Source organism: Phyllobates terribilis, unplaced genomic scaffold (genome assembly GCF_046119375.1).
Source record: "Phyllobates terribilis strain yellow unplaced genomic scaffold, ASM4611937v1 Scaffold_43__1_contigs__length_10536358, whole genome shotgun sequence".
NCBI lineage: Eukaryota > Metazoa > Chordata > Amphibia > Anura > Dendrobatidae > Phyllobates > Phyllobates terribilis.
Window position 1 is genome coordinate 7,598,252 of NW_027362803.1, and position 12,880 is coordinate 7,611,131.

The 12,880-nt window shown below is 43.5% G+C and overlaps 1 protein-coding gene across 4 annotated transcripts in view; it reads right to left on the bottom strand.

Moving 5' to 3' along the window:
• The window catches only part of LOC141191440 (oocyte zinc finger protein XlCOF7.1-like), a 159,761-nt gene that overhangs the window by 20,971 nt on the left and 125,910 nt on the right, over positions 1-12,880 (bottom strand). For all 4 annotated transcript variants that reach the window (XM_073661333.1, XM_073661330.1, XM_073661332.1 and 1 more), the window contains 4 exons: positions 2,130-2,257; positions 1,869-2,045; positions 1,668-1,791; positions 1,473-1,570 (listed from right to left, as the gene is read on the bottom strand). In XM_073661333.1, coding sequence (XP_073517434.1) covers positions 1,473-1,570; positions 1,668-1,791; positions 1,869-2,045; positions 2,130-2,257 — 527 coding nt within the window. The remainder of the gene's footprint in view (positions 1-1,472; positions 1,571-1,667; positions 1,792-1,868; positions 2,046-2,129; positions 2,258-12,880) is intronic.

Here is a 12,880-nt window from a genome sequence, read left to right on the forward strand (position 1 = left end):
AAAGATTTGTCCCTAACTTTGCCCTGATAGCAGCCCCGCTAATGGATCTTCTGAAAGGGACGAAGTCTGCTATGGCCAAGTGGTCCCCGGAAGCAGAAGCGGCCTTCCAGGAATTGAAACTGGTCCTCTGTAAACAGCCAGTCTTGGTAGCGCCCAACTTCTCCAAGGAGTTTGTGGTCCAGACGGATGCATCAGATGTCGGGCTGGGAGCAGTCTTGTCCCAGGAGATTAAAGGAGAAGAACACCCTGTAATATACGTCAGTCGGAAGTTCTCCACTTGTGAGAACTACTCCATTATAGAAAAAGAATGTTTGGCCATTAAGTGGGCGTTAGACACTCTGAGGTATTACCTGTTAGGTAGAAGGTTCAGGTTAGTGTCAGACCATGCCCCACTGAGGTGGATGCGAGAAAAGAGGTTGTATAGAGCGCTGTTTTTTATTCCCGCCTAATCTAATATCATGAGCGTAACTAATAGGCTGTAAGCCGGATACTGTGCACTACCCATGTGTGAACAGCACCCTATACAAGCCTTTTTGTGTGCAATTCAAATACTAAGCAGTCACCCCCTCCATGAAATGGTAGGTTTTGAGTGGTGGTCTCATCAGTACTTTGCACCTGTGTAGCCGCCATCTTTATGTGGGTTTGCTGCACCCTGGTAGTGCATTTAGTTCTGAAGATCTGGGCAGGTAAACTCTGCTGCCCTTTTTTGCTGTGTTTTTTTCTTAAGGGATATACCCATCTTATGACATTTACGGCCTATCTAGAGCGTGAGGTGGTCTGTTACATACATGACTGGGCGTGCCCTGTGTTGGTTTGTGCCCCCCAAATACAGCCAGCATGTGGTTGAATGACCACATGACATGCCAAGGCAATTTATATATTTAGGGGCCAATGGAAGGGGACCTGACACCTAATTGTTTATACTGTAGAAGGTGTTGTGCGTGTCACTCCAGCTAGGTGAGGGGCTGGGATGGAATGATCCTGATGAATTCACCACCCACATTGAAGCACTGTTCCTTAGTAATTTTCATGAGTATGTAGTCATTGTCATGGGACAAGAACTCTATTTCAGTCACCATCCAAGGACAAGCATAAATGTCTCATAGAGGCGAGTCCCAACCAGAGACTCCCATCCCTCCTGGCGAATAGCATATGCATGACTCTCTTCACTCACTTTCTATAGGAAAAGAAGCTGAGCACTTTTATTTGGTTATTTTTGAACTTCCACAAAACTGAACAGCGAGAGCAATGCATGTTCGGCCACCATTCCATTCACAGTTGGCACATCATAGGACCGGATAGGACACAGATTGGAGGACCTTAGTTCTAGAGAATGTTCCAAGATGTGACCTGTACCTATCAGACATTCATAGCATATAATGCTTATATGTCAACACTGCCTACATCGGGAAAACTCCTTTAACATCCAATGCAATGTGTAATAATGCTTGGTATTTGGAAGTGCCAATTACCTGCGGTTTCTCTGGGATATTGTGATTTTCATTTGGACAATCCTGGAAATGAATAGGACTTGAACATTTTTTTAGTAGATTTCTCTTACTGGTTCTATCTGAAGGAAACATATACAGTTTATTCAGTCACTATGTGTAAATGATGATCAGATGATGGGTGTATCTGTGACCTCGAAAAGTGCGCTCTTCTTTTACCCTCTGACGTAAGAGACCAGTCTTTCTCCATCATGACGTCCTTGTACAGATCCTTGTGTCCTTCTAAATACTCCCACTCCTCCATGGAGAAATAGACAGCGACATCCTGACATCTAATAGGAACCTGATGTACAATGATATAGTCATCATTCACATACATTATCCCATGGTGTTACAGTATAATGTCCCAGCAGCGCTCACCTCTCCAGTCAGCAGCTCAATGATCTTACTGGTGAGTTCTAGGATCTTCTGCTCATTGTTTCCTTCATTTATCAGTAGGCAGGATGAAGGCACCATAAGGGTACTTTGCGGCTTGCTCCATCTGCTGGAAACGTGTGGCTGCCACCGCTTACCCAATTTCTTTACAGGTTCATAATTCTAAATTAGAAAATAAACTATTGTACAAAAAAAATGTCTTCCATGCTTTGTAACGGACATCCTTCTATGTGAAGAATCTCTCACCTCTCCAGTCAGCAGGTACATTATATCCAGAGTGAGGTCTACTATCATAGCAGTGGTATTCTTTTTTTCACCCATCCTCAGTGAATCAGTCTGTTGACCCATAGAGCATTTAATCTTGACCCCAAAGGCTGCAAGACCAACATATGAAAAAGGTTGAACCACAAGGTTGACCGCCAGAAGTTTCTATCCACATCTCAACAGAAGAGTATGTCACCCCTGAAACCAAGGCGTAGTGGTGGGAATGTGGATTTCTGCTCTAAGAACTTGGTAGCACCATTTAAAATTGGGACATTAGTAACCTTCACAGCGAGGTAGGTGGATTTTTGTTCAACCATTTAAGGATCGTATGTTTTTTCATTTTTGCACTCATCTTTTCCTTGCCTTCTTTCAAGAACTATAACTTATTGCCCCCCCCCTTCTCATCAATATAGCCGTATGAGAGCTTGTTTTTTTATGACATTTTAATCACTTTTTATAGCATTCTTTTAAGGAGGTGTGGTGACTCGAAAATCACATTTCTAGCATTTTCATTATTGTGGAGGAATGAACAATTGAAAAAAAAAACCTATGCTTGTGAGTTGGAAATGTGCAGATTATGGAGGAAAGACCACATCCCATATATACAGGTGTATATTGTATTCCCTGCGCTTGTTCTATAGTGACTGTACACGGAATATGTGAAGGTTAGAGAGGAATGAGCACATATCCCATATATATGTGTATATTGTATTCTATGTGCTTGTTATATGGGAATGTACATGGAATACAGGTGCTTCTCACAAAATTAGAATATCATCAAAAAATTAATTTATTTCAGTTCTTCAATACAAAACGTGAAACTGATATGTAGAGTCATTACAAACAGAGTGATCTATTTCCAGTGTTTATTTCTGTTAATGTTGATGATTATTTCTTACAGCCAATGAAAACACAAAAGTCATTATCTCAGTAAATTAGAATAATTAACAAAATACACCTGCAAAGGCTTCCTAAGCGTTTAAAAAGGTCCCTTAGTCTGTTTCAGTAGGCTCCACAATCATGGGGAAGACTGCTGACTTGACAGATGTCCAGAAGGCAGTCATTGACACACTCCACAAGGAGGGTAAGCCACAAAAGGTCATTGCTAAAGAAGGTGGCTGTTCACAGAGTGCTGTATCCAAGCATATTAATGGAAAGTTGAGTGGAAGGAAAAAGTGTGGTAGAAAAAGGTTAACAAGCAACCGGGATAACAGCAGCCTTGAAAGGATTGTTAAGAAAAGGCCATTCAAAAAATTGGGGGAAATTCACAAGGAGTGGACTGCTGCTGGAGTCATTGCTTCAAGAGCCACCACACACAGACAGTCCAGGACATGGGCTACAAGTGTCGCATTCCTTGTGTCAAGCCATTCATGACCAATAGACAACGCCAGAAGCGTCTTACCTGGGCCAAGGAGGAAAAGACCTGGACTGTTGCTCAGTGGTCCAAGGTGTTGTTTTCAGATGAAAGTAAATTTAGCATTTCATTTGGAAATCAAGGTCCCAGAGTCTGGAGGAAGAGTGGAGAGGCCACAATCCAAGCTGCTTGAGGTCTAGTGTGAAGTTTCCACAGTCAGTGATGGTTTGGGGAGCCATGTCATCTGCTGGTGTGGGTCCACTGTGTTTTATCAAGACCAAAGTCAGTGCAGCCGTCTACCAGGAGATTTTAGAGCACTTCATGCTTCCCTCTGCTGACAAGCTTTTTGGAGATGGAAATGTCCTTCTCCAGCAGGACTTGGCCCCTGTCCACACTGCAAAAGTACCAATACCTGGTTTACACACAACAGTATCACTGTGCTTGATTGACAGCAAACTCGCCTGACCTTAACCCCATAGAGAATCTATTATAGAGAATCTATGGGGTATTGTCAAGAGGAAGATGAGACACCAGACCCAACAATGCAGACGATCTGAAGGCTGCTATCAAAGCAACCTGGGCTTCCATAACCCATCAGCAGTGCCACAGGCTGATCGCCTCCATGCCACATTGCCGCATTGATGCAGCAATTGATGCAAAAGGAGCCCCGACCAAGTATTGAGGGCATTTACTGAACATACATTTCAGTAGGGGAACATTTCTGATTTTAAAAACATTTTTCAAGCTGTTGTTATAAAGTATTCTAATTTACTGAGATAATGACTTTTGTGTTTTCATTGGCTGTAAGCCATAATCATCAACATTAACAGAAATAAACACTTGAAATAGATCACTCTGTTTGTAATGACTCGATATATGAGTTTCACTTTTTGAATTGAAGAACTGAAATAAATTAACATTTTGATGATATTCTTATTTTGTGAGAAGCACCTGTATATGCAGATTATAGCGGAATGAGAACATATCCCATATATACAGATGTATATTGTATTCCCTGCGCTTGTTCTATAATGACTGTACATAGAATATGTGCAGATTATAGAGGAATAAGCACATATCCCATATATACAGATGTATATTGTGTTCTCTGTGCTTGTTATTGTCAGTCATGCAAGGTGTGGGAAAGACTTAGTGCAACACAAAGGGAAGAGGGAAAGGGAGCCCAGACTCTAGGGAAAGAGGGGGGGGACACCTCTTAAGTTGATCTAGCGTCACCCTGTCTCCCCTAACGTCCCTGTATTGGCTCTTAACCAATCGCTGCACGCGTACCTTGCCCTGTCTTTCCCTGGCGTTAGGCTCAAGCTAGGGAAAGGAGGAGATGAGCACTAGTCGATCTCCGCTAAACACTATAGACAACAAGGGAGTACAAACAGGGAAAAATAGCTTAGTTTTAGACGACGCCAGACAAATGTGCAGATGTCCTCAAGCTCCAGAGTGGACAAGGTACTGCTCTTGCTAAAGCCTTCACAAGTAGTAATGAATATCGCTGGCACCTCCTTCTAGAACACACCAGGTATTTATACACCCAGGCCAGGGAGTTAATTAGCCAGAGGGAGGTAGCCGCTAGGTCCTAGAGACAGACTCTAAGATGTCTGTAATGACAAATGAATCATAGAATCATAGAATGGTAGAGTTGGAAGGGACCTCCTGGGTCATCTGGTCCAACCCCCTGCTCAAAGCAGGATTCACTAAATCATCTCAGACAGATGTCTGTCCAGCCTCTGTTTGAAGACGTCCATTGAAGGGGAACTCACCACCTCTCGTGGCAGCCTGTTCCACTCATTAATCACCCTAACTGTCAAAAAGTTTTTTCTAATATCTAATCTGTGTCTCCTCCCATTTAGTTTCATCCCGTTGCTTCTAGTCTTTCCCTGTGCAAATGAGAATAAAGATGATCCTTCTACAATGTGACAGCCCTTGACATATTTGTAGACAGCTATTAAGTCTCCTCTCAGTCTTCTTTTTTGCAAGCTAAACATTCCCAAATCCTGCAACCGTTCCTCATAGGACATGGTTTGCAGACCAGTCACCATTCTGGTCGCTCTTCTCTGAACTTGTTCCAGTTTGTCTATGTCTTTTTTAAAATGTGGTGCCCAAAACTGTACACAGTATTCCAGATGAGGTCTGACCAAAGAGGAGTAAAGACCGATAATGACTTCACGTGATCTAGACTGTATGCTTCTGTTAATACATCCCAGAATTGTATTTGCCTTTTTTGCTGCTGCATCACACTGTTGACTCATGTTCAGTCTATGATCTATTAGTATACCTAAGTCTTTTTCACATGTACTGTTGCTTAGCTCTATTCCTCCCATTCTGTATATGCTTTTTTCATTTTTATTGCCCAGATGTAGTACTTTGCATTTTTCCCTGTTAAAAACCATTCTGTTGGTTGCTGCCCACTGCTCCAGTTTATTTAGGTCTTTTTGAATCCTCTCTCTCTCTTCTCTAGTATTAGCTATCCCTCCTAGCTTTGTGTCATCAGCAAATTTAATCAGTTTACCCTCAATTCCTTCATCTAAATCATTGATAAAGATGTTGAACAATACAGGTCCCAGGACAGAGCCCTGTGGTATCCCACTTGAGACATTCATCCAGCTGGATGTGAAGCCATTTACAACCACCCTTTGAGTCCGATCACTAAGCCAGTTATGAATCCACCTAACAGTTGCCTGGTCCATTGCATACTTGGTCATTTTTTCAATAAGGATGGTGTGAGATACTTTGTCAAATGCTTTGCTGAAGTCAAGATATACTATATCTACAGCATTTCCCTGATCCACCCAGTCAGTGATTCTGTCATAGAAGGAAATTAAGTTAGTCTGACATGACTTGTTAGTTACAAACCCATGCTGACTCTGAAGAGCTCTCTAGCAATCAACTGCAGGGCGACGGTCTGTCACTTCTGACACACCCGTGACAGTTACAGTATATGGGAAAATACATGGAATATGGGCAGATTATAGAGAAATAAGCACATATCCCATATATACAGGTGTAGATTGTATTCCATGTGCTTGTTATATGGGAAAGGATATGGAATATGTACAGATTATGGCGCAAAGACCACATATCCCATATAAACAGATGTAAATTGTATTCCATGTGCTTGTTATATGGGAATGTACATGGAATATATGCAGATTATAGGGGAATGAGCACATATCCCATACATACAAGAGTATATTGTATTCCCTATGCTTATTATTTGGGAATGTATAAGGAATATGTGCAGGTTAGACAGGAATAAGCGCATATCCCATATATACAGGTGTATATTGTATACCCTTTGCTTGTTATATGGGAATGTATATGAAATATGTGCAAATTATAGAGGAAAGACCACATATTCCATATATACAGGTGTAGACTGTATTCTCTGCGTCACTGCCCCCACTGAGGAAGCCCATGCGAAACGCTAGTTGGGGCGGCTGATGTGTACTAAAACACTTAACTACATGGGTAAGCACTTACAGCAGTACTTTAATTGGTCATTTTACATTACAGTGGTCAGCATACTTTGATTACTTTACCTTGATTCAATACTGTGATGGGAGCACTATGTGAACACTGTTCTTTAATCTAGTGCCGTCTTGTGGCCATACAACATTAATACCCATCATTGTTCCGAGATTAGGGCTTTGTCTTACATTCTCATTAATGACCATGTTTATGGATATACCCTCATACCTATTGATTATATACATCATTGCCCTTGTTCATTGTCCTCACCACTGACATACCAGTTCTATTATATATCTGTATATACTGTCCGTCTATTGTTATGTACATTTTTTGATATTTGTAATAAAAAATTATATTTTTTTATCTTTACAATGGATAGTGTCTAACTGTTGTTTCATTTTGGGGGCTATTACTCCATTACATTGTAGTGGAGTAATCCTCGTCAAAGCCCAGGCGAAACGCGCGTTGGATTCAGGTCTCTTGGGTCAGTACAGCTTCATTATCCTCTATCCACCCTGTATTCTTGTGGTACTATATCCATAGACTTCACTACTTTGTAATCATTCTCCTATCTTGTTTACATATTAGCACTTTATGTCATATCTAGATGATTTATTGTGGTATAGTTCTCCTACACTTTTGTATTATATGACTCATTTTTTGGTGGAGACTTTATTATGTACTATAGCTGTCTACCCAGGTGACCTTTTCTTTGTCATTCCCTTTCCCTTATCACTTTATGTATTCTTTACTGTTTTTAATACATCAGTATAATAAAATTTAGACTTTTTTATATTATCCGCTTATGTGTCATATTATAGGTTGTTATTATTTATGCAGACACATGGGCATACCTATCTGCTATGTGACCTAGGTTTTTGATTGTTTTTAAATAAATGTGTAAAACAGGGTGTTGAGTTTTATTTTAAATAAAGGATTTTATTCTTGGAGTGTGTTTATTTCAAAACTTACTATGGGGTTAGTAATGGGGGAGTCTTATAGACACCTCTCCATTACTAATCCCTCAGCTTAACCCCTTAAGCCCCGGAGCATTTTTCGTTTTTGCATTTTCGTTTTTGCTCCCCTTGTTCCCAGAGCCATAGCGTTTTTATTTTTTGGTCAATATGGCCATGTGAGGGCTTATTTTTTGCGGGACGAGTTGTACTTTTCAACGCCATTACTAGTTTTATCATATCCTGTACGGGAAAACGGGAAAAAAATTCCAAGTGCGGTAAAATTGCAAAAAAAGTGCAATACCACAGTTGTTTTTTATTTATTTTTTTTACCATGTTCACTGAATGCTAAAACTGACCTGCCCTTCTTATTCTACAGGTCATTACGAGTTCATAGACACCAAACATGTATAGGTTCTTTTATATTTAAGTGGTGAAAAAAAATTCCAAAATTTGGTAAAAAATAAAATAAAAAAATAGCGCCATTTTCTAAGACCCGTAGCGTCTCCATTTTTCGTGATCTGGGGCTGGTTGATGGCTTATTTTTTGCGTGCCAGGCTGACATTTTTATTGATAACATTTGGGGTAGATCCGATGTTTTGATCGCCCGTTATTGCATTTTATTGCAATTTTGCGGTGACCAAAAAACGTAATTCTGGCGTTTAGAATTTTTTTCTCGTTACGCCATTTACCGATCGGAATAATTCTTTTTTTATATTGATAGATCGGGCGATTCTGAACGCGGCGATACCAAATATGTGTATGTGGGTTTTTTTTTTATATATTTTATTTTGAATGGGGCGAAAGGGGGGTGATTTAAACTTTTATATTTTTTTTTATATTTTTAAAAACTTTTTTTTTTTACTTTTTGCTTGCTTCTATAGTCTCCATAGGAGACTAGAAGCAGCAACTATCCGATCGCCTCTGCTACATACAGAGGACGAGCAGATCCCCTGCATGCAGCAGAAATGGTCCTGTGCTATGAGCGCCGACCACTAGGTGGCGCTCATAGCGACAAGATCATGACAACCACAGGCGTCTGCTGCAGACCCTGGGTTGTCATGCACGCCCATCGGCGACCCGCGATCACGTGACGGGGTCGCCGGTGTGCGGGGCTTATGACGCGCTACCCGGAAGCGCGCGTTAAATGCTGCTGTCGGAGATTGACAGCAGCATTTAACTGGTTAACAGCCGCGGGTGGATCGCGATTCCACCCGCGGCTGTTGCGGGCACATGTCAGCTGTAAGAATCAGCTGACATGTGCTCCGTTCAGTGAGGGCTCAGCGCAGCAGCCCTCACTGAGCGGGGGGTACGCAAATATGCGTACTAATACGTCCCCGGTAAGTAAGGGGTTAATGTCAGCTGGCAATACAAAGCTGACATCAACCCCAACCCTATTAATCCCTCGTCTTAATGTCAGCTGGCAATACAAAGCTGACATCAACCCCAACCCTATTACCCCACTTGCCACCACACCAGAGCAAGTGGGAAAAGCGAAGTGAAAGAACTGGCGCATCTTATTGAAGTGCCATTTCTGGGGCTACTGAGGGCTAATCTTATTAGCCTCTGAGGGGACCAAAATACATGATCCCTTTCCTTGCTATTAAATGGGTTGTCTGGTCAAAAGTGATAAGTCTGAAGTCACTCTGTGTGACTGCAGACTTATGAATTCCCCCAGCGCATGCACTGTGCGCTGCAGGGATTCGCCAGTATGAGACCTGGGACCGGAGGCTATGTATGTGTTACACATACCCCCGGCTAGTGGGCATGGCCTTGCTCTCCATACACTTGTATTGAGCGAGGCCACGCCTTCTAGGCTGTCCACATCACGTTGTTACAAGTGTATGGAGCGAGGCAGCGCTGAATGGCCAGGGGGATGTATAACATATACATACCCTCCGTTATCAGGTATGAAACCAGCAAATCCCCACAGCGCACAGTGCGTGCGCATGGGGGATTCATAAGTCTGCAGTCACACAGAGTGACTGCAGACTTATCACTTTTGACCGGACAACCCCTTTAATATCAGCCCACAGCTGTCTGTTTAGCCTTCGCTGGTTAGAATTTATAGGGGGACTCTACATCACTTTTTTTCTGGGGTCCCCATGTAAACTAGTTAGTAAACGCTAATCAAACAGCTGTGAGCTGTTATTCATAGCCAGGAAACATTTTGAGTTAATGGCCTTTTTCCCTCGCTAGTAATATCAGCCCCCAGCCAGCGGCTTTCCCTCTACTGGTTATGAATAATCACAGGGAGCCCACGCAGTTTTTTTAATTTAACTCTTTATTTTACACATAATGTACACTATAGGTGCTGAATACAACTCCCATCATTATCGCCTGGTTGCGCTGATCTCAGGGAGACCATGCGACAATGATGTGAGCAGCACTCAGCACCCTGGCCATGAGAACAATATTAACTGTGTCGGATTTTCTCAGGCTTTGGTACGTGTGATAATGATGCGGAACACAGAGCCTGCAGCCCCCCTGTATTACAGCAACAGACACACGTACCAGAGTCTGGAGCCCCTGTACTACAGCAACAGACACGCGTACCAGAGTCTGCAACCCCCGTATTACAGCAACAGACACACATAACAGAGTCTGCAGCACCTGTACTACAGCAACAGACACACATACCAGAGTCTGCAGCACCTGTACTACAGCAACAGACACACGTACCAGAGTCTGCAGCACCTGTACTACAGCAACAGACACACATACCAGAGTCTGCAGCACCTGTACTACAGCAACAGACACACATACCAGAGTCTGCAGCACCTGTACTACAGCAACAGACACACATACCAGAGTCTGCAGCACCTGTACTACAGCAACAGACACACGTACCAGAGTCTGCAGCACCTGTACTACAGCAACAGACACGCGTACCAGAGTCTGGAGCCCCTGTACTACAGCAACAGACACACGTACCAGAGTCTGGAGCCCCTGTACTACAGCAACAGACACACATACCAGAGTCTGCAGCACCTGTACTACAGCAACAGACACACGTACCAGAGTCTGGAGCCCCTGTACTACAGCAACAGACACACGTACCAGAGTCTGGAGCCCCTGTACTACAGCAACAGACACACGTACCAGAGTCTGCAGCACCTGTACTACAGCAACAGACACACATACCAGAGTCTGCCGCACCTGTACTACAGCAACAGACACACGTACCAGAGTCTGCAGCACCTGTACTACAGCAACAGACACACGTACCAGAGTCTGCAGCACCTGTACTACAGCAACAGACACACATACCAGAGTCTGCAGCACCTGTACTACAGCAACAGACACACGTACCAGAGTCTGCAGCACCTGTACTACAGCAACAGACACACATACCAGAGTCTGCAGCCCCCGTATTACAGCAACAGACACACGTACCAGAGTCTGCAGCACCTGTACTACAGCAACAGACACACATAACAGAGTCTGCAGCACCTGTACTACAGCAACAGACACACGTACCAGAGTCTGCAGCCCCCGTATTACAGCAACAGACACACGTACCAGAGTCTGCAGCCCCGGTATTACAGCAACAGACACACGTACCAGAGTCTGCAGCCCCCGTATTACAGCAACAGAGACACGTACCAAGTCTGCAGCCCCCGTATAACAGCAACAGACACACGTACCAAGTCTGCAGCCCCCGTATAACAGCAACAGACACACGTACCAGAGTCTGCAGCCCCCGTATAACAGCAACAGACACACGTACCATGTCTGCAGCCCCTATATTAGACCTCATTCGTGCGAGTCATGTACAGTGGGTACAGAAAGTATTCAGAACCCTTTAAATTTTTCACTCTTTGTTTCAGTAGGTAGATGGGAGCCCTCACTGCAGCCCTCCACCAGTCAGGCCTTTATGGCAGAGTGGCCAGACGGAAGCTTCTCCTCAGTGCAAGACATATGAAAGCCCACATAGAGTTTGCTCAAAAACACAAAGGACTTCCAGACTATGAGAAATAAGATTCTGTGGTCTGATGAGATGAAGATAGAACTTTTTGGTGATAATTCTAAGCAGTATGTGTGGAGAAAACCAGGCACTGCTCATCACCTGCCCAATACAATCCCAACAGTGAAACATGGTGGTGGCAGTATCATGCTATGGGGGTGTTTTTCAGCTGCAGGGACAGGATGACTGGTTGCAATTGAATGAAACATGAATGCGGCCAAGTACAGAGATACTCTGGATGAAAACCTCTTCCAGAGTGCTCAGGACCTTAGACATGGCCGAAGGTTTACCTTCCAACAAGACAATGACCCTACACACACAGCTAAAATAACAAAGGAGTGGCTTCAGAACAACTCTGTGACCATTCTTGACTGGCCCAGCCAAAGCCCTGACCTAAACCCAACTGAGCATCTCTGGAGAGACCTGAAAATGGCTGTCCACCAACGTTCACCATCCAACCTGACAGAACTGGTGAGGATCTGCCAGGAAGAATGACAGAGGATCCCCAAATAAAAGTGTGAAAAACTTGTTGCATCATTCCCAAGAAGACTCATGGCTGTACTAGCTCAAAAGGGGGCTTCTACTCAATACTGAGCTTGGTGACAGTTCTTTCTTAATTTTTGAAAGTCACTGATGAGACACTGATGGAAATCAGATCCAAATCAATACTGACAGTTATTTTGCATGTAAAGAACCCAGAATCTGCAAGCCACCCTCCCATATTACAGCAACACAAGCAGCAGAGCCTGAAGCCCCCCCCCCTATTACAGCGACAAAAACAGCAGAGCCTGCAGCCCCCCCATATCACAACGGCACAAGCAGCAGACCCTGCAGCCTCCCCATATTACAGCGGTACAAGCAGCAGAGTCTGCAGGCCACCCTCCCATATTACATCAACACAAGCAGCAGAGCCTGCAGCCCCCCATATCACAGCGGCACAAGCAGCAGAGCCTGCAGCCACCACATATCACAG